The 22,566-nt window shown below is 39.2% G+C and overlaps 1 protein-coding gene across 1 annotated transcript in view; it reads left to right on the top strand.

Annotated features, from left to right (window-relative positions):
• The first annotated feature begins 2,496 nt into the window (after positions 1–2,496).
• The window catches only part of ntrk1 (neurotrophic tyrosine kinase, receptor, type 1), a 44,096-nt gene continuing 24,026 nt past the window's right edge, over positions 2,497–22,566 (top strand). The window contains exons 1-7 of the mRNA XM_072692372.1: positions 2,497–2,684; positions 7,126–7,200; positions 8,256–8,327; positions 16,420–16,488; positions 17,113–17,264; positions 18,418–18,560; positions 19,021–19,159. Coding sequence (XP_072548473.1) covers positions 2,497–2,684; positions 7,126–7,200; positions 8,256–8,327; positions 16,420–16,488; positions 17,113–17,264; positions 18,418–18,560; positions 19,021–19,159 — 838 coding nt within the window. The remainder of the gene's footprint in view (positions 2,685–7,125; positions 7,201–8,255; positions 8,328–16,419; positions 16,489–17,112; positions 17,265–18,417; positions 18,561–19,020; positions 19,160–22,566) is intronic.

The following is a 22,566-nucleotide window of genomic DNA, read 5'->3' as shown; positions in this document are numbered from 1 at the left end:
CAGGTGTGGGCTAGAGGGGTATAAAGTCCCCCCCAGGCATTGAGCTGTGGAGCAGTGGAATTGCCTTCTCTGGAATGATCACCACCTCACCTCATTATCACCAACTCCCGACTTTATCCCAAATGTATTGGATGGAGCACCAACCATCATTCCAGAGAACACAGTTCCTCCACTACTCCACAGCTCAATGCTGAGGGTGCTTCATACCCCTCTAGCCCACGGCTGGCATTAGGCATAGTATAACGGATGTTACACTGAACGTATGAGCCCCAAGTGAGCAAGCTTCTGCAAATCAGGAAGACGAAACGAAGACCCTGATTACACCTGGTCGCATCATCCATCTGGCATATCAGTATTATATCATGATAAGGGCAAAGCACATGAAGAGGCAAGTGTAGGGGACTCCAGCAGACTAAGGCGCTGTCACTGTTACCCTAGGATTGCTAGTTCAAATGCCGGGTCATGCTTCCTGCCATCAGCAGCTGGGGCCAGAGAGAGCACAATTGGCCTTGCTCTTTCCGGGTCAGTAGATGGCTCCCTCTCTATCCCAACATAATTTCAGTGTGATGCTGGCCGGCACGAGCATCTGCTAGCCAATGCATCAGAGCTGGGTATCTGGTGCTTTCTTTCGAGTGTGTTGGTTGCCTGGCCACACTGCTTGGTTGGAGGAGGCATGTGTCAGTTCTCCCACTCCCACTGTCAGGAGCATTACATGTGATGGGGGGGGGGGGGGAGAGTGCTAATGAGTGGGTTGGGTAATTGGCTAGCTATAATTGAGGAGGAAAATTGGCACAAATCCCAGCACTCAAACCAGGGGGTGGTCTGAGACGCATTTGAGCCACGTTATAGTAGTGCACCCATCTCTCCAAGACGCATTTGACACCCAAAACCCCTCCCAGTACAACCAAAACTCCTCCCAATGCAGTATGTCACTGGGCATGTGATTCGGAAGATGATCATGGTAAATGACAGCATGTACAATCGTGAATTTTAAGACAGCAACCATCTTCAGCACAGCACAGGAGGAGGCTGAACAGATAAAGGACTGGTTGCAACGTAACCAGAGTTTGCACATTCCGTCCCACACAGCAATTTGGATTTCAGTCTGGCGAACCAGAGGCACATTTGACTAGCAAGTGAAAATGCATGTAGCTTAAATCTCATCAGGATACAGTCCAGAGACTAGTCACATTAAGTGACCAGGTGTAAATGGGCTTCTTGAGAGGAACCAACTCTCCTCTGGTCAACACTGGATAGCACAACACAAGGGCCTCCAGGACCAGAGCTGGAAAGGCTTGACTTAAGAGGACTTCCATTGGGATGTTGCTTATTCCATAAATGCTTACTTTAAGCCCTTCGCTTCAGAGCTTTCCTTCTGTTCGTTGAGTTTGTCCAGGTGCAGTTTGGTGTGTTTCTTGGTACATGGCAAGTGTTCCCTCTACTTTGAGAAAGTACTGTGTAGTAAGTAGGGCAAATGAACATTTCCAGGGATGAAGAAAAGAGTTCAATCAAGGTGATTGGCCTGCCTGCATTCACATGATGCCACCTTGATGTGTTGATTAGTTTTGACCATACCTTTGTCCATTTTTTAATACAGTGTTAGAAAGCCTAATCTATTTGTGGTTTGTGCACAGTGCTAACTGTTGGTGAGGTACAGATTACAGACAACTACATTAGCTTCAACCTTTAGTTCAATCCAAAAAAGGCCACCTTTAACGTCTTAGCTGATTGGCTACATTTGGGGTAAGGGAGAAACAGTACCTACTATTTAACTATTGCTTTTCACCGACTGCGATTGTTTTGGTGAGATGGGACTTGTTTTCTCTGAGACCTTTATACATTTAATGCTCACTACTGCCACCTATGATCTTTATTTCCAAAGTATCTTTGTGTTTTGTCCTTGGACCATGGCTTGACCGGGTTCCGCTCCTAGCGATAAATCCCAGTCTTTGTCTCTGCCTCTCTCTTTCCCTCGATCACTGATCCTTCACTTCCTCCCAGGTTGTTCACTCTAACAGGTGGTGGCCTCGCTCTCCATTTCGTCCACCTGCAGCCCTTCCCATTCCTTGCCATCCCTTCTCTTCTCTTCTCTTCTCTTCTGTTCCCTACCGCCTCAAATCACATCAGCCTGGCTCCTGCTCCCTTGCTGGAGGTGTCTGATGACCACCGTGCTCCCTCTCTCTCTTTCTCTCCCCTCTCCCTTCTCCTGTCCCGCCAGCTAATGGAGTGCCTTGCCCCTCCCCATCCCTCTCTCTCCACCTCTGACTGGGAAGCCAGCAAGGGGAGGAGAGGAGAGGCAGCAGCAGCCCAACTGTTCCCCTGGGCCCTTGCCTCACTGCTGCTCCAACGGCTCCATACCTCAGCTCACAAGCCAGTCAAGTCTTTGCCAAGAGTGGAACCTGCTGCTTGCTTCTATCTTCCTGATTGCCGGCATTGCTGCTAAGGAGAGCGCTTACCCAAGAGTGTGCTTGAACTGATTGCTGGTCAGGATCCACCATGGCTGGCAAGGTTTGGTGCCAGTTGGCCTTGGCTCTGGCACTATTGTTGTCCCTGCTTGAGCCTGCTCTTAGCGGCTGTCCAGGGGCCTGCCGCTGTTCCTTCGCCATGGTTCAGTGCCTGGAAGCAGATGGCATCACCAGCATCCCGTCGCTGGCACCACAGGAGAGTGAAAACGTCACGGAAATGTGAGTCTGGCTGAGTCTCTGTGAGAAATTGTACGTGGAGGGGTTTGGGATAGGCTTACCAGTCAGTGTCCAGAGTGTCCAGTTGTGGTCCTGAAGGGGCTTTGCGTCCAGCACAGTTTGGCAGTTGTCTGGTTTCTGATTGCTGAGTTGATTCAGGTATGTTTTAGCAGGGAAATCAACAAACTGTGGAGACGAAGGCCCTCCAGGACCAGAGCTAGAAAGGCTTGACTTAAGAGAACTTCCATTGGGATGTTGCTTATTAGAAGTTTAATTCCATGAATGCTTACTTTAAGCCCTTCGCTTCAGAGCTTTCCTTCTGTTTGTTGAGTTTGTTTAGGCGCAGTTTGGTGTGTTTCTTGGTACATGCCAAGTATTTCCTCTACTTTGAGAAAGTACTGTGTAGTAAATAGGGCAAATGAACATTTCCAGGGAAGAAGAAGAGAGTTCAATCAAGGTGATTGGTCTGCTTGCGTTCACATGAAGAACGTAGAGTAACGTAGAGTTAAATACAAGCTTACAGATGGAATCCATAGCCTATTACATTTATACATGCTTTTGCATTGTTGATGCAAAGACCACAACGTTATTACTGGGCAACCACTTCAATCAGTGGACGTATACAATCAGTACATTACCATGTCACAGGGATTTCAGCAGCCGAGATGTTTCGAGAATGTTTGCCGTGATGTTTGTAGCCTGAGTGAGTATGCTCCACAAAATCAATCAAAGAGTGTGGACCACTGGAACTGTTTGCTTTGGCAAGATAGGGTAGTAACTGTTTTCACAGCCTCTGGTTGATGCAATAGCAAAAACTGTCCTGCTTGTTAGAACTACTGGAGGCTTCATATGTTCACTGCATAATTCTGAAGACAGAGCAGCAGCAGGTTTTAGCAGTAGGCCATTCAATTAATCATTGGCTAAATAAGAGCTCAGAGATTGTGCGGCTTTGACAAGAATTTCCAATCATGTAAAACTGCCCATACTGCCTTGAGAAGCACTCAGGGCTTACTGTGACTGTTTGAAAGATAGTTTTCAATAGTATGGTACTTTCCACCCGACTTCAAGTGTCTTCGTATGGCTTCTTCTGTATTGCTGAGGTTCTTAGACCAGTGCATTGAGCATCTCCAATAAAAACCAGTCCCTTCAAACAGTGATGAAAAGCCCTCCTCGGCCTCTTCAGAGTAATGCAATAATATAGTGACTGCATGCTTCTACTGTGCCAGTGTTTGCCACATCTGTTCAACAGGGACGCTATCAAGGCAGGATGGGAGGTAGTGGTCTCTTAGGAGAACCTTGTATCGCAGAAAAAGGCAACTCAATGGAGTTACATGGTGAAGCCATAACGTTGGACCTTATTCATCAACTGTTCTTAAGAAAGCATTTCTTCCTATGCAGTTTCTTTTACGAAGATTCTGACCAATGATTTCTTATTTGGGATTTGTTTAATTAGTTGGACAATTGGATCCATCATTATAAGAGCAGATCAGAGCTGTGAACAGCTCTGAGCTTCAAGAACACATCATGAATCGGACATAGACTTTCTGTTAGGACTTTTCTCAAGAACTCATTTCAGAAAATTCCTAGGAAGATACTAGTGAATGAGACCCTTTGACGATATCTAACTCAAAGAGTCAGTCATCTTCAGGCCTCTCGTCCTTGACTCTATTGTCCACGTTTCCCACACTCTCTGTTATCCCTCAGACTTTTTTCAACTTCAGATCTATTTCTCAGTACACCTGCCTGGGTCAGATTCGAGGAGCTCTCGCAGAGTGCCAATGTTTGTTCCAACCATTCCGATCAATATGCCCGGAATGCTCTTCGGCGCTGTGTTTATGCGGAACACTTGTACCCATGAAAAGTCAATGAATCGCAATGTGACAAAGCAAAACAGAGCAGGAGCAACGCATTTACTGGGAGAGAAAAAGCAAGGGCCCATTACCTCCATACCAGCAGCAGGAATTCATCATGCATCACGTTATAAATTCAATTCGGTGAATTGCCGACAAAAGCCTGGCCGAGAACAATAGATGAAATATTACCCACTTGGCTCAATCAAATAAGCGAGGGCGGTTCAAGATCCTCGTCCCACCTCCCCCGTAATTACATTACAGCCCTATGGCTCAATCAGACACAAATAAATATGTGTTTGTGCTCTGGACTGGCTTGCATACTGCTGGACTGGAGAAGCAGTAGCGAAGCCCAGCCTGAAAGAATGGTATCCTGTTTGCTTTTTCATTGATTTTATTGGACTGGACTTCTTGTCTTATGAAGAATATGATCTCCAGTCTGCAATCTAATTGGATGATCACCATCTTTATTACCATCATAGCCACCTCTATTGTCCATTGTATCAACAATCCTAACAATCCTCTTTGAGACTAAGATTATGCCACAAAGTAGTGAAACATAATGATGGTTGGCCTAACTGTCATCACAGGTATCATCTACAGCTATCATCTTCCACATTTATAAATCTCAGCTGGGAAATACGCCTTTGTCATAGTTTCCCAGTACAATACTTCACATCCACAGACGCAAGGGGTACCAGGAGATAAATAAAGTAGCACTTTTTCTTCATAGCATCAAAACCTGCAATCCAGTCATTTGGATGGATGCAAAGTATGTTAGTCCATCCATTTTAGAAGACATAGTTTTAAATACTTCATATAAAAGGGTTCTCTTAATGGCTAATACAGCACGTAACCTAAGTGTGCACTGGAATACGGTTCAATACAGTTTAACAGCCTTTCCCAGTAGCATATACAAGATTATTGTTTTCTATTTAATTTCAAGGATTTAAGGAGACTTTATTGTCATTTGCATCACATGTGGTACATGGGGTGGAATGAAATTGAGATTATAAGGTCCCAGTTACACCCAAAGAGCAATTATTGAATAAATAAGTGGGAAAGCAGAGAAATAAAAGCAGCAATCTAACCACAATATCAGTTGAAGTAGCATAATAGAGCCTATTACCATTATTCCGTTTAGATTGTGGAAGGAATTAACAATCCTCACATCTTCATAGCTTAAAATAACATTTGATTATTCATTAGGAAAAACGTGCAGCCAATATTGTCATGAAATACATCAAAATACATGGAATCAAGCCCTAAGGGAAGACGGAAGTCTATACTGCTTTGCAGTTACTGTGGCACTTATTGCATGGACTATTCACATTATGTCCTGATTGCTGGACATACTGAAAAACTTACAGTGAAAAGGCTTAAAGAGGCTTAATGTACAGAAGCGGTGACATATAATCACCAAATTTATCACGTCACTGGTTACAGGCACTCTGTCATCTCTCTTTGATGTTTTACTACACTAAGCCACATTAAGCTTTTTATTATAATGGGTTTAAATTGAGTGAATAGAAGCTTAACCTTAATTATTGCTTATTATGAACATTGCCATGCAAAATGTAGGTGCCACTGGCCAAGTTTCTGTTACTGTGAATAATTCATTCACTATAAGATGAGCTGATCTCCAAAAGGCTTTAAGTTAAAGATGAAGCATTTTAATAAATATTATATATTAGTGTTAAGGTTGTTAAGGTTATGGTTTGTTCACAGTTATCGCAGTCATTAGGAAAGTTATATAAAATGTGTAAATACTCAGACTCCTCAAACCTTATTTCAGTAATTGGCAGCTGCTTTGAGGGCTCCTCACGGTTATAAGAAGAAAGTAGAGTGTTTTCAGGTAGCTGTTTTCTCGGTTTGTAAAGTCATTAAGAAATGAGACAGAACAGGAATGGTTGAGGTCAAGTTGAGGTCTGAAAGACCAAGAAAACCTTCTGAGAGAACTGCTCATTTCAGATTAATCACATGCCTGATGGGTTTTGGAAAACAAAGTCCAGTGGGCTAATGAAGTCCAAATAGAATCCCTTGTCTACAAAGAGAACAAAAAAATTCTGAAAAAGAATTTCCTGAAAAGAACACCTCCCCAACTGTTAAGCATGGGGGTGGATCAGTCATGGTTGTGTTGCAGCCAGTGGCACTGGAAACATTCACTGGTAGAAGGAAGAATGGGTTCAATTCAATACCAGTAGATTCTGGAAGCAAACATCACACCCTCTGTAAAAAGGTTGAGGATGAAAGGAGGATGGCTTCTACAGCAGGATAATGATCCTAACAGTACCTCAGAGTCCACAATGGACTACCTCAAGAGGTGCATGCTGAAGGTTTTGCCATGACCCTCATAGTGCCCTGAAGTAAACATCATTTAAAAATGTGGATAGACCTCAGAAGAGAAGTGCTGCAAGGTGGTCCAAGAATCATACAGAACTAGAAGTCTATAGCTGGGAGGAATGAATGATTAAATAGGTCTCATGATTATAGGTTACTGTTTTTGTTCATTAGGCTAATTATGTTTTCACAAGTCTGTCTTTTGAATGCCTGCCGTTATTAAAGATGCTTCTCTTTGTCTTTGATTTCACCAGCTACATCGAGAACCAGCCCAGCCTGGAGAACATTACAGACCTAGACCTTGCTAACTACAGAGAGCTGAAGAACCTGTGAGTATCCGAACAATTTGTAATGAAGCTATAGTTTCAAATGTGTAGCATATTAGCAACTTAGCATCCCTGGAACTTAGTGTGGATGTGCTACAGAAAATGTCTCCATAGCTCTGAAAAATATCTTCACTTCAACTGATCGTATTCATTTCTGAAAACGAAATTCTGTAGTAGTGGTTCCACTGTTCTTTAATATTTGCCAGATCCTTCGAATGCCAAGTGTGCTTAAAATACATTATATGTTCAAATGTATATGGACACCACTATTGATTAAGCTACACCAATTGCTGACATAGAAGTGCAAATGCACACAGGTGGCTTGTCTAGTCTCGGTAGAGAAGTATTGCCAAATGAAAAGGACTCTCTGGAGCAAATAAACATGGACCCATTAGCACCATGCTGCCTAATGCCAGGCGTTGGGCTATAAAGGGGTATGATCATCCAGTATTGAGCTGTGAAGCAGTGGAAGAACTGTGTTCTCTGAATTAATGATGATGTTCCATCCAGTACTTTTGGGATGAGTTGGGGAGGATGAGGTGTGGTGGTGATCATCTGAACATCCTGACCTCACTAATGCTCTTGTCGCTAAATGCTGTAAAATCCTCACAGCAGTTCTCCTCCAAAATCTAGTAGAAAGCCTTTCTCTCTGGACAGTAGAGACAATTACTCCAACCAAAGCAGGATAAACTCTTTTTAATACTCTTGAATTCTGAGGAAACAATGAATGAGCAGGTGTCCCAATACTTTTGTCCAACCGTTTGTTACAGAGAAAGCTTATCAAAAAGCAAAAAACATGCTAACGTAGTTAGCAGTGAATGAAAGCTAGATGGCATCCCACTTTAAAAGCTGTCCCTTTAGGCTTTGTGTCTTGTGGTTGGTTGAGTCATGAATCTGTTTGGCCTGACTTACATGATTAGAACTAATCAAGCTTGATGAATGTCTGTGTCTGAAGATAGGATCAGTTGACTGGCTGCCATACCATGTAAGATTTCCTTTGTTTGCGTTTGTATGTTTGTGCGTGTGTGTGTGTGTGTGTGTGTGGTTTCCCTTTACAGCACAGTTACAGATTGCAGGTTGGTCTTCATCTCGGATAATGCCTTTCAGCAGAACTTCAAGCTCCAATATGTGTAAGTGAAGAGGCCTTTTCCATGATCTGCTGGGTTGTGTCGTTGTTTGTAACTGTCAGTCACTGCTAGCCATCACTTTCTTACCTCAGCCTCCCTTTGGATCAAGTTACGAACTCAAACTATCAGTATTTATAACACTAAAAAACAATGTGGGAAATGTAGGAAATTATTAAATATGTAAATGTATTATAGAAAGATAATTTATTTTGACAAATGACTGGATTACAATAATTTTGTCCAGTTAGTCCCTTTACAACGACCGTCCCCAATGTCTGCCACTTCCCGCTCTTTCTCTTTGCCAATTCCTTGGATGAAATTCAAAAAACGTAAGCTCCCGCCTTATAAAGGCTTTTAAATATAATTCTTGCAAAAAATACAACTGAAATTAATACTTAAACATCGCTAACCTCGTTGTAATTTTGCACATGTAGAGTGTAAATGTGCAATACGCGGAAGTGGTATTGGGGCCGGTTGTTGTTAGGGGACTGACTGCTAGTACTTTGGAGCATTAGTGGAATAGCTACAGCTGCTTAACCTGGTTTAGCCCTAGCCTACCTTGTTCATAATTTGGCTCATATAAATTAAAAATAATAAATTTGCAACAATCTGGAATGTAGTCAGGAGAAAAAATATCCCCAAATAATCCCAGCAAGACTATAAAAATTGGTCATTGTAGCACAGCCATCTCTGGTACAGTTCTTTTAACTGGACTGACTCTAGCTCATGTTAACTAGATATTCCCCTAACAACGGCCGCCCCCAATCTCGGCTACTTCCGTGTATTGTGCATTTCTGCTCTCTCTCTTTGCTTGGATGAAATTCAAAAAACGTAGCTCCAACCTTAGAGAGGCATTTTAACTGATAACAGTGTTTAATCATCGCTAACAGCGCTGTAATCCTGTGCATCTAGAGCTATAATGCGCAATACGCGATACGCGTCAATACGCGACTAACTACTCTAGATTATGTTAGCTAGGTCCAGGGACAATAAAAATAAATAAATAAACAAACAAACAAATAAATAAACAAACAAACAAACAAATAAATAAATAAAATCTCTCTCTCTCTCTCTCTCTCTCTATATATATATATATATATATGAATGTATATAAATATATATATCTCCAACTAACTAGTTTACTAATAAACCAACAATGTTGGCACATTGTCTCCTGGAGAGAAAAACACTGTGTAATAGGCAGTGTGTTCTTACACAGTATCCAGTGTAGCAGTTAGCTTTGTCAGCAGCATTAGAATTTTAGCATTAGAGAAGGTAGCCTCCATTACTCACCCTACACAAGAACCTACCGATATTCCTCAGCTATTTTTGAATGAAACATATTTTCTGATGGATTCCTATGCGCTGCACAGTTCTTAGGGATTGTAAAATCTTAAGTAGTGTATCAAAGAATGATCATGGATTCCTGAATTCTTTCTGCTAAACTCCTCTTGGGAATAAAATAGGAGATTGAAGAACAGTGGAAACTAGATGTGTAATGATATGTGTATTCTCATCAAACATATTATTAGCACGGTTTTGGATGTCATGGTTAGTCATAAGGAAAATACATGGTACACTGTAAGCTATAGGCGGAACCATTTTGACAGCGTTTTTTAAAAGAACAGTGGAGACTAGGGGCGTAAGGTAGCTACATGTATCTGTACTGGAGCATCACGGTTAAGGATGGTACACAGTAAGCTGTGGATGTAGATTAAGATTTATGAACGTAATGCAGATTCCCAATTGTGAGTTCCATCCAGAAACCTGTATAACCATGTAGTTTGGATTTGAAAGGTATTGTGGGAATTGCAGTGGACTTACGAGTATTGTTAAAGTAGCAGTAGTTCTGATATGCCTACCGCCAAATCACGGTTGTGCTGATATTTGACCAGTGTCAAAAAAAGGTGGAAAGGGGTATAATGCAATGTGTATTTGTATGGAACATCACGGTTAAGGGCGGTACCTGGTACGCTATAGATGTAGCTATAGATGTAGCTATAGGTGTGAGCTTCACCCGCAAACCTAAAGCTGTTGGCCTATAGCAAGTAAAGTTTTAAGTTGCACGGTATTGTGGGAATTGTAGTGGATTTATGAATATAAAGGACAGTGAGTTGGTGTTGTGTTTGTGGAAACACATTGAACATGCTAACATTTGCACACTACAGGCTGTACTAAATACCTCAGGAGGGGTGATATGCCACACCAGGTTGGCATTAACATTAGCATTGAGACAAATGAGACAATCACGAGGTCTCTGTCTAGAGTGCTAAAAGCTTTCTGAGATGTAGAAGAGAGCTGTTATAGAAATGGGAATGGTAATCAGCTGAGACTGGGGTCAGCTAAATTTGAGTGAGAAGAATTGAAGTGAGGAAATCCAAGGGTTTCTTTTCAGGAGCTGAGTTTCAGCAACAGGAGGAAATTGCTGATATCTCACACTGATTCCAAACAGGAATGAACCATGTGTAGGTGAACAGTGTGGGAGATCTTATTTAGAGCTTTGCTATCCTGCAGCCTAAAGCATATATATATATATATATATATATATATATATATATATATATATATATATATATATATATTGAGGTAAGTTTTTTTCATGACAGCATCAATATGCAGATGTTTACCGTAAATGAAAATTCAAAAATTCAATACATTATTAACACTTGATTTAATTGTTAACACAATATATATATATATATATATATATATATATATATATATATATATATATATATATATATATATATGTGTGTGTGTGTCAGGTCATGTCAATATACAGCAACAACATAATGATAGTAGGGTGTTGCAATATGGTAAAAATGTAATATCATTATTTTTAAAAACATTTTCATGTTTCATATTTAAAGATTTATCACAATATTGTGTCGTGCATACAGAATTTACCAGCAGCTGCAGATTTTAAAAGCTGCTATCCAAAAACTAAACTCTCATATTATTGTCATGATAGCGATGATATGCATATTTCTACCGTATATGCAAATTCAAAATTTCAATACATTATTAAAACTTTCATTTTTAACACAACTTGATTTTTGTGCAGTGTAATATTACAGCATGACAACAATAGTAGGGTGGAGCAGTATGGTAAAATGTTATACTATAATATTTAAATAGATTTTGATGTTTAATATTTAAAGATTTATCACAGTATTGTGTCATGCATACAACAGCTGCAGATTTTAGAAGCTGCTATCCAAAAACTATCCCATATAAAGAATAATGATTTTTTTCATCCTTTTTTCTTCTCTATGGAATTAAACATGCCTAATTACTCTCTTCTTCTTCTTCTTCTTCTTCTTTAAGCACTGATGATATCAACAATACTTATAAAAGCATATTTTGTATCACAATAATGATACAATAAAATATCGTCATATTGCCCAGCCCTAAACAATAGTAATAAAAACTGTAGTTTAGTAACTGAGTCAGTAATTATTACATAATAATTACTCCAAATAATCAAGACCATACATTTTAAACATCTTGTCTTGTCTGGTAGGGAATGGGTCAGCCTGCTATTGACACCCACTGTAACCCCATTGTAAGCGAAGGCAGATTTGTGTTGGCTTTATCCAGTGTGTAGATGGCTGACCCTTATCGCTACCATCTTGTAGTCTTCACCCCACTGCCTGTGCGACATGGCTCAGTGTTGTTGATGGGGTGATAGCGGTCAGAGAGGAGCTGGTGACATGGGATTTGGGGAGTGGGTAGCAGAGTGGCGAGAATGGTGTTGGGGGGGTTCTCCCCCTAATGAAACCAGAGACGACATCCAGCAGTCACCTTTTACTCGCTCACTTTGGCGTCTTATTGACAGCTGATGCATAATAAATACACTCCACTAAGGGTCCATTATGACTTAATCAATATTTCACAGAGCGATGTGTAGTGGGAGCAGATGTGTCTCTAAGATGGGGGCATTGCTGTGGAGGGGTTGGGGGGAGCAGAAAATACAGTCTACAGTGAAGAAGATGGTTGAAAGAGCAGGGATATGATCATTACTGCTTTATTTGTTTGATGTCTCTGAATTTCTGTGGTGTTCATCACTGTTCTAGGGCCATTAGTACTCCTCCTTTTTCCAGTACTTGCTGGCAGCTGCTATACCCCTCCTTCAGCCTCCCCCCCCCCCCCCCCCCCCAGCCCCTATGGCATTGGGGAGGAATTGAGCCGGTAATAGATAGGCCCTGATGGCTAACCCATCTGACATGAACTTTTGGAAAGGAGCAAAACAAATATTTGAACCCCTGCTGGCCCCCATTAGTCCTGCCACAGAGAATCTGGATCCCTGGAGCGTGCTCTGTCCCCCATGCCATCAGCCACTGTCCCTTAAAGCGGTAGTTCTTGTGTACATTACTGTTCAAAAGCTTAGAATCAATGTTAATATAAATGATATAAAAACAGAATGCCTACAGATAAATATATCGTCACTGCAAAAACCTTGTATCTCCACATTGCCATCTTTACGGGAGAAGGCAAAAAAACTTCTTAATTATTAAAGAAAGTCAATGTAGACAGATTTAGTCATTTTAAAGCATTTCTACTAGTCCATTCCTCATTAAATTTCAACTCAGTGTAAAGAAAAACTGACTGATTAAAATCATTGTGAAAATGGCAAAAAATGGATATACAAAGTTTTTGCATGAGAGCTAGAATATATAAAATGCCTCTAAATAAATAGTGAACAATTTCTATAATTACACATAATTGTAAGGGAGGTATATCTAAATATATAAATGAATAAAAATACGTAAATAAATTAATTATTGAATAAATAAATGTATAAAATGTCCAGAATTATAAACAATTGTAAAAAATTTTTTTTTTAAATCTAAGAATCTAAGAGTTATTGCAAAATATCAAGGTTGATAACATCACAATGTCCTACAAAAAATAATTATTGTACATTATTAATTCAAAATGGTCTCATTGTTGGCAAAATGTGTCAAAATATTGAATATGACTTTTAAAAGTACTGTTTGTTTTCTAGTTTTTCTAGTATTTAAACCTGCACTGTGTTGTATAGGGTATAAAAGTTATTCCAAATGTTTAAATTCCAGTCTTATATGAACAACTGTAAACCTTATGTACTACTGCCAACATTATGTACTGGCTAATAATTGAATCATCAGAGATCATAGATGGCATATTGGGTTTATTTGGGTATTCGCCATTAACAGATATTGTAAAAGTTAATTCTTTCTTTTACAATATTATTCTATAATTCTATGCTCAGAACTGTTTTTAATCAGCTCTGATAATTTCCTTTTTATTCACTTTCTTTTATAGGTGATATACGTTAGTGTTCTGTGTTGTTCTGGCTTTCTGTATTCTAAAATAGCTAAAGATAAGATTATATCCACGCTGTGTTTTGATTTTGGGTTTGGTAACAGCTAGGGATGTAAAAGCTGTATTGCACTGTATTGAATTGTATCTTTGCGTGTTGTGTTATGATTGGCATGTTTTTAACTTTTGGGGGATGTGCTAAAGCCCATCTTTTGCAGTTTAAATGTAAATTTAATGGTAAAATAAAAAAATGACATAAATACATAACTGAAGAAATACATATTTGTTATTTTTATAATACTAAAAAAACATTTCCACAGAGCTCCTGCAATTGAGCCAGCTGACATGTAATTCTATACAATGCTGCTCACCTTCTTCAGCTGGGAGTAGCAGGCTAGCACACTGCTGTTTGCTGGTTGGTTGGCATTTTGGTGAGGTTATAAAGGGGTTTATGTCAGTTTAGTGTGCAGCAGTGTTAGCTTGCTTGTGTCATGCCACATAAACATGCCTGTTTAAGTCCCGGCTTCTCACCATCACTATTGGTCTACATGTACCTGCATCTACACCAACCATTAGTCAACAGGCTTAAGTCCCGCCTTCTCACCACCACTATTGGTCTACATGTACCTGCATCTACACCAACTATTAGTCAACTGGCTTAAGTCCCGCCTTCTCACCGCCACTATTGGTCTACATGTACCTGCATCTACACCAACAATTAGTCAACTGGCTTAAGTCCTGCCTTCTCACCACCACTATTGGTCTACATATATCAGCATCTACATGCAGCCATTGGTCAAACTGCTTCTCAACACAGCTGTCTGGCCTCAGCCTAAAATACCTGAACGCAAATGTAAATAAACACAAATCAGTTTTTTCTGACTTTTTAATGTTATTGATGTATTTGTTAATATTTGTTTTACATTGGCATGGAAACAAAAGCATAATGTAACAGAGTAACAGGATGGTAAAACTAATACTTTGCTTTTTTATTTTATTTTTATTCTTCTGAGACACTTAAGTTGAAATGAAAGGAGATGGTTAGGTAATATTGGCTATTAAGGCTATTTATTTTTATATAAATGTATATACATTTATTTATTTTATTTTTTTTATCATTTTGGTAAATTAGAATGTATCAATGTTCATTAACATAGTTGTATGATTTTAAAGATATTTAACTGCCTGCCACCCTCCCACACTGCCACGGTCCCTAACTCAGGCTTACTTGAAGCTTCTCAGCCACAACATCCTTACTATCACTGATGCTTGTGTCTCCTCAGCGTTCTCTTTTTTTAAAACCAAAATATGTTTACCCAAGAAAATTCATTTTCATTTTTTAGAAAAGCTCTTACTGTCCAATGACCACATAGTGCAGTTAAATATGAGAAACAGATCAGAGGGAGACCATTCAAAAGTCGTAAACAGAAGATTTCAGCAGTAAAAGCTTCTCAGGCGTCAAGCTCAATCTGATCCCTGAGTGATTCTCTTCTAACTAGTAATAAAAATGACTTGTGGTGCCAGTCTGTTTACTTGCAGCGTTAAACATGGAAAGTACTTACCAAAAGTGAAACTCTTAAGCTGTTTGCACCCGACTGGCAGTAAATCATCACAAGCTCCTGGTTGCTTTCGCACATGAAGCCTGTTTTGGCTCGTGTGCTACTGGACACAAGCTGTTTCATCCAGCTGATTAAACTCAGCCAAGGCGTAAAACTTCTCTGTCCAAGTGGTGGTGGCTAATCCGCTAATGTGCCGTACACCTAGACTCATGCCAGTGTTGCTTTAAAATGTAGGATGTGAATTATTTACCTTTATCTTTAATCAGAACAGTACTATAGCTCTGCCTCCAGTCCCCGTTGTGATAGTCAGCCCCTGTCTGACATCATACCAGGGGTAATAGTACAGTGACGTCCAGGTGTTAGCATTAATGCATCCAGACATTAGTGAGATATATTTATATCTTAGCATTTTGCTGCATGTGGCCTGGCTGCTTTAAAGGGCCCATATCATGAAATAAAATGAATAAATGAAATAAAACAAAATGAATATAATGTAAGTTATACATGTAAAATTAACATAGGCACAGCCAATCAAAACAGAGGTAATTTGCACACCAGCATTTGCAGACATTTCATATTTTGATTGTTTTTTTTTATTCCCAAAGTTAAAAAATAAAAACATAACTAGGATTTGTGTCGATTTGTTATAATATTAATAAATGTGAAGACTTAAAAAATAGCTTATATTATAAAACTTAAACTTATTGTAACTTTAAAATAATATATTTTATTAAAACATGTCTTGTAAAATGAATTACACAGCAAAAATGGAATCTTAAAAATGTGATATCATCTTAAAATATGAGAAAAATATCCAGTATTTCCCAGTTTTTACACATTTTAAGTCATTTTATCTACTGAAAGTGTTTGGTTGACATTGACTGACATGTTTTTTAATTTTAAGAAAGAACTCTTCAAACAATCAAATTAGTTTGTCAGTGGAATAAAGACACATTCTTTATTCTTCTTACACTTTATTCTTCCTAATGTGTAAAAATGTCTAAAAATAAGTTCAATCCTCTTAAAAACTAGATTTCAGATGATTTTACTTATGCCTATGAAGATAATCTTTGCTGTTTAAAAATATGCTTCAGGTTTGACTGTATTTAGGTCTGTTTTGGCCATTATGCTGCTTTTTTTATGAATGTATGAAACTACACAACAACAAATAAAAGAAAATATACAATATAGGGCTTTAACATGCTTTTTAATGCTCTTGTCTTGTCTTTCAGAAACCTGGCCATAAACTCACTAGTGCACGTCAGCTGGAGAGTCTTCCATTCCCTTCCTCTGCTGAACCTGTGAGTAACACTGTACACATCATCCCTCCATAAGAAAGCTCAGGGAACTTTATACCTGCATTCAGGGACATTCAGTTTTTTTTTCAGAATTTGGTCAACATGGGCTTATCTGACATGTGTATGATTTAGCTGCTGGACTTTGTATTCAACATTTCACCTGTGCATTATAGCTGGAATGAATATTCCATATTATTCACTTAGAGTTTAGCACAGTTTACCTCTTTTACCATTATATTCACAATGTGGGGCCTAAAGCTACAGGAATGATTTAAGTCACTGATTTTGGACAGTGATCTGGGTTTGAAAACCCCTTAAAAGTAAGTAAACTGCTTTAACGTTGTCCCTTGAAACTGTAGGCTGCCTATTCAGTATTGTGTGAGAAAGTGTTATTACAAACGTCTATTACCAAAGAATAGCCCCACCAGTTTGTAAGAAGACCCCGTTGTTACTGAGTAATACACCTTAATGTGTAATAAGCCTTCCTGTACTAATAGGTTAATCTATGGCTTTCATCAGCATTATCTCTGTAACCGTGTTTACAGTGTATGTAATACAGCACATAGAGCTATGTGCAATTCAAGAACTAAAGAAAGCAATAACGCAAGCGATGATTCTGCTCCTCAGGGTTCTCAGGGACAACCCTCTAGCATGCTCCTGTGACATCTACTGGCTGCAGCAGTGGCAAAGAACGAGGCGAGGGGACATCGATAGTCAGCAGAGCTGCATATACAATGGCAGCAGCGTTCAGCTGGACAGCTTTGTGATGGAGAACTGCAGTGAGTGCACATACAGTATTAGAGAAGAACAACCAGTAGAGGCCATAAGTAGTGTTGTTTTTCAAACACTTTAACAAAAACCAACTTATTTACATATCTGCATTTTAAGTCAATAGACATTTAGCTCCGTCTATTCATAGTAATGCTATAATGAGTGTTTCAGTCCGCTAATAATAACAGCACTTATTTACATATGATCTTACAGGGACAGTAACAAAAACATCTTTTTTTAAATTGCAAGGAACAAAAAGAGGTTGGAAAAGGGCAGTTTTAGCTATAAATGTTATTACTGTACCTCAGTGGGAAAAATCTATTAAATATTTGGACCCTTTAATATATATGTGAAAGTAGTAGTGTAGCAGTTTAACTGCTGTTCACAGTCAGGGACATATCTAGAACTTATAGTAGGCCAAGAGTAGTGATTTTGTCATGAAAGTGGCCCCACCTTCTGTACATCAGAATGTGATTTGTTTATCTTATTTTCATTTGGTGGTAAGATGACACATTAGGCCTTCAGTCCAGCTAGCTCCTGGAGGCCTAACAAATGGGGGAGCTTGCTCGGCTGTATCTACCTTGATACCACAGATAAAAAAACTGATTGACCATGGTGGAGTCAGTTATTTACTCTTTCATTACACTGACAGAACGTGCTGAGCTTAGATTTGGATATACAAAACTACAAAAAAACTACAAAATGACAGAAACTCAGTTTCTCTGTCTGATCAGGGTGTGTGATTCAGATAAAGATGCATTGTCAGCTTATTTCCAATTTTGAGCTTAAAACGAATCAGCTTTTGAGTCTGTGTGAGAGATGGAATTATGTAGACCTGCTGTTTGAACACAGTAAGATAATCTTTGCTGTTAGATAATGTGCTTTAGGTTTGACTGTATTTAGGTCTGTTTTGGCCGTTATGCTGCTTCTTTTATGAATCTGACACCGGACCTTATGAGGTGTTAGCGCCCCTGCTGAGCTATATTTATTATATTAAAACTTATATATCTTATATATTTATTATATTAAACTAATGTGAGTTGTTTTTTGTAATGCCATCATAACAATATCGCATCACTGCACACCTCTAAATGTAACTGCTTAGGTTTGCTGCCTGTATCATTTACATATAGTTCTCTTCTAATGCCATCTCTTATTCAGGTGTGCCAGAGGTCACTGTTAATGCACCCATTCGGACCATTAAGGAAGGGGGAAATCTGACATTTGAGTGCCAAGTGACCGGTTCTCCAGTTCCCACAATAAGATGGAGGACAGAGCAGCTTCAGTCCAACTGGACCCTTCAGGTACTCCATAGTACTTTTTGCACAGAAAGTGACCAGAGAGAGCTTTTGACCAGGATCATTACTATAGTTTTAAGAAGGATGTAAATTGAGGTAGGCACCACTTGCCTATCCTTTATGTCTGCTAACCCCAAACAGATAGAATGAGACCAACTATGCTGTCTTGGACTCCTGACCATGGGTGGCTGTGGCATTTCCAGGGATCAAGCTCGCAAACTGACAACAGGGTCAATACTTAGTCATGCCACTCAGTAACAATCGCTGAATGATGATTATTAGACGGAATGCATTTTGTGGGATTTCACACCTCCCAACCATTGTTAGGAATGAAAACATCTGGGAACAGACCATTTATAGATCGATCATTTATAGATAGGTCAGTTGCAGAGAGCCATGCACTGTAGCAATATTTTGATTATAATATGTCTGTGGTGTGTGTGTGTGTGTGTGTGTTTGTATGTAGCGGGGGATATGGGGCTCCACTTTGGAACTGGTGCTGCACCTATGGAATGTGTCATCTGGGGACAATCTGCACAACCTCACCTGTGAGGCAGAGAATCGAGCAGGCCCGGGAGAAGCCATGGTGCAGCTCAACATTGAGTGTGAGTTCACTTTATACAAAGGTTTTCTGAAATGCTGCTGGAGTCAGAGAGCAGAATAATCATCCTACACACACCTCAAAGTCCACAGTTGGTCTGCGTCCAACACTGATTCCTGTATTGAAGGAATTGTGCAATGATTCCAGACCAATGATACAAGGTCTATACTAATAACCTACAGTATGTGGCTAACTAAGGCCCTGCTGACATACATATGTTTTTAAAACATAGAAATGCTTCCTGTCCACATGAGCACTATCTTTAAGAAGACTGAAAACTGAAGTTTTTGGAAATACTCTTTCATTACACTGAGCGTAACGTACTGAGCTTAAAGCTACAAAAACTCTGTCTGATCAGGTGTGTGTAAGCTTAAATCAGCTTTTGAGTCTGTATGTGAGATTGAGTTATGAAGACCTGCTGTTTGAAAATAGTAAGATAATCTTTGCTGTTAGAAAATGTGCTTCAGGTTTGACTGTATTTAGGTCTGTTTTGGCCATTATGCTGTTTATTTTAAGAATCTGACACCAGACTTTGAGGTGTTAGCGTCCCTGCTGGGCTAGCTTGCTCATTTGATCCTTTTAGGGTTGTGTCTGAGTTGCTGTGTGTATGAAGAGATTTTCTGAAATGCTACTGGAGTCAGAGAGCAGGATAATCATCCTACACACTCCTCAAAATCCACAGTGGACTGCCTTAGCAGGTGCAGCTGAGGGTTTTGTCATGTCCTCACAGGCCCATGATACATGTGCAGGACATAGGCCAAAGCTAATTTGGTAGCTAATTTATTAATTTTGGTTTAACACAATTGGATTCCTTGGGCCATTCAACCAACCCAATTATGCATGTTTTACAATGATTCTGACACTGAGCAACGTCTTCTTATTTGGGATTTGTTGAGTTTATGAGGACAATGAGATCCATCATGTGACTCTTTGTTGGGAATTTTCTCAAGAACAAACTGAAGAAAAGTCTTAGGACGATATTGGTGAATGAGACCCTCTGTTAAATTAATGTGGGTTTGAATTTTTCAGTACATTTGCAGGTAAAAACAAATGATATTTGCATTGCATTCGAACTTGTAACTACAAACCGGACATGTGATATAAAGCAATGGGTGCGGCAACGCTGTTGATTTTTTAATCAAAAATCTTCCAGTATGTACAATGTTTACAGTGGAAATGATCATTGTTTATCACCTCCTCTGGCTTGCCTTCAGACAAATGTATGACCATCAGGGGAGCGATAATGACTGTCAGGAAAATGGGATGATAACTGTCGTCAGATCTTATTTGTTCTCTGCTAATGGACTTCTCTCCCCCATAGTCCGGAAACATAATTGTGAGGATTGATTGGCAGACGGTAAGCACGCTAGCTGCTACTCCATCAGAATAGCCTCACTGGTGGACAGAGGCTCATTAACGACCTCTGCTTAATTACCCTTCAAACCAAGAGGGTTCTTACAGTGGTCTGCGCACTGCACTGAAGAGCACAAGGTGCAAGCGTAGCATTATGAACCAAAGAAGAGTTTACTGTGAGAGGAAGAGTGGGCTGTGATTTCAGTATGAGTTATTTCTCACTTATAGCTCATGGAAAGGAACAGACATGTTGTTGAAAGTGCAGGTTCTGAACGTTCAACCCATTCCAGATTGGTGTTTGTAGGAAATATTGTAGGAAATATTGTATCATGATTTAAATTGGATAAGAAGTTGTTGTGCTTGTTTTGTGGAAAATACAATCATTTTTTTTTGTTCATTGAAACAATCAATACAATGCTGCCATGTGAAAACCTTGTATCTTAATTTTTGCTGCATTATTTGACATAATGTGAATCTGGAAGTTGTTATTTACATTGGGTTAAAATGTCATGATTAGTGAAGCAATAGAAATGCTCCAATGACTTGGAGTAAAAAAAATTTACATTGGATTTCCATTGAAAGTTAAAAAAGGTTTTTTCCTTTTCCTGTAAAATTTGAAGGTTTTTGCATGATGAAAAGCAAGATGTCAAAGCTAAATCTGTTGATGTGGACTATAAGTTGGCTGCTGTATGTTATGATGTTATTAACTACATCAATATATTTACATACTAGAGCAAAATGGACATTATTAACTATACATAAGTATAGTTAGTGGTTTAAATGGAAATTCCACCATTTTCTTTTTGGTTCGGCTTCATTCAAAGTCATTAAGAGCAGGATGGTGTCAAACATCTGAGACAGCACACCAATACTTCTATACTGCATTCGGTAGCCATCAACAAGCTTTTGGTTAAATTTAGGTCGCTCTTCTTGGCAGAATTGGTTCAGTTAATTCAGGGAGTTCAGTGAGTTTAATAAAAATGTGCCTTAACAAAAGCTTAATACTAACCTGCTATATCCACAACCAACTTTGATGTGTGTTCGGAGTCACTGTCAAGTCAAGTCAAGTCAAGAGGCTTTTATTGTCATTTCAGCTCTGTACAAGTACACAGTGTACAGTTCCAGGGTGTAACATGGAACAAAACAAGAACAAAAACAATACAGTACAGGGCAGGACTGCAGAAAGTGCAACGTGCACACGTAGGTGACAACATTAAACTAAAAATACAATACAAATACAATAAATACAATTCAATTCTGAGTAGAGGTCGTGAGAACAAGGTGCATAGAAATTGAACATGCCGTGACATTATATGCAGACTGCTTATAACGCATGTGAAACAAGAAACACAGCAGGTACTGAGGTAGTATAGAGTCTCTTTGAGTTTAAAAGTCTGACTGGGACATAGCACGGATGCTCCTGTACCTTGGAACCTTATGCTGAAGAATTCGGAGCTAGTCCTCCTCCTTCATTATTCTATCCACACTGAGCAGTGTAGCAGTTCTACTGGCAGTAAAAAGACCTAGAGCATGATGCTACCACCACCAAGCTTAAAAGTTGGTACAGTGTTCATGGGGTTAAAGGCCTCACCTTTACTCCTCTAAACATACCTCTTGTCATTTTGGTCAAACATTGTGGTCAATGTCTCATCTGGCCATAACACCATCCTCCAGAAGACATTTTCTTTGTCCACGTGGTTAAGAAGAAGAGTGGGCTGTGATTTCAGTATGAGTTATTTCTCACTTGGAAAGTTCCATGACATGTTGAAAATGCAGGTTCTGAACTTCTCAACCCATTCCAGATTAGGGTTTGTAGGAGGAAGAGGAAAAATTGTATTATGATTTTAATTGGATAAGAAGTTGTTGTGCTTGTTTTGTGGAAAATACATTTCATTTTTTTATTCATTAAAAAACAATCAATACAAGGTTGCCATATGAAAACCTTGTATCTTAATTTTTGCTTCATTTTTTGACATAATGTGAATCTGAATCTTCTTTCTTCTTTACATTAGGTTAAAATGTCATGATTAATGGACCAATTGAAATGCTCAAAAATGA

This window comes from Salminus brasiliensis, chromosome 1 (assembly GCF_030463535.1).
Source record: "Salminus brasiliensis chromosome 1, fSalBra1.hap2, whole genome shotgun sequence".
Lineage (NCBI taxonomy): Eukaryota > Metazoa > Chordata > Actinopteri > Characiformes > Bryconidae > Salminus > Salminus brasiliensis.
The sequence above is the reverse complement of the archived record's forward strand: the minus strand, read 5'-3'. Positions and strand labels throughout refer to the sequence as shown.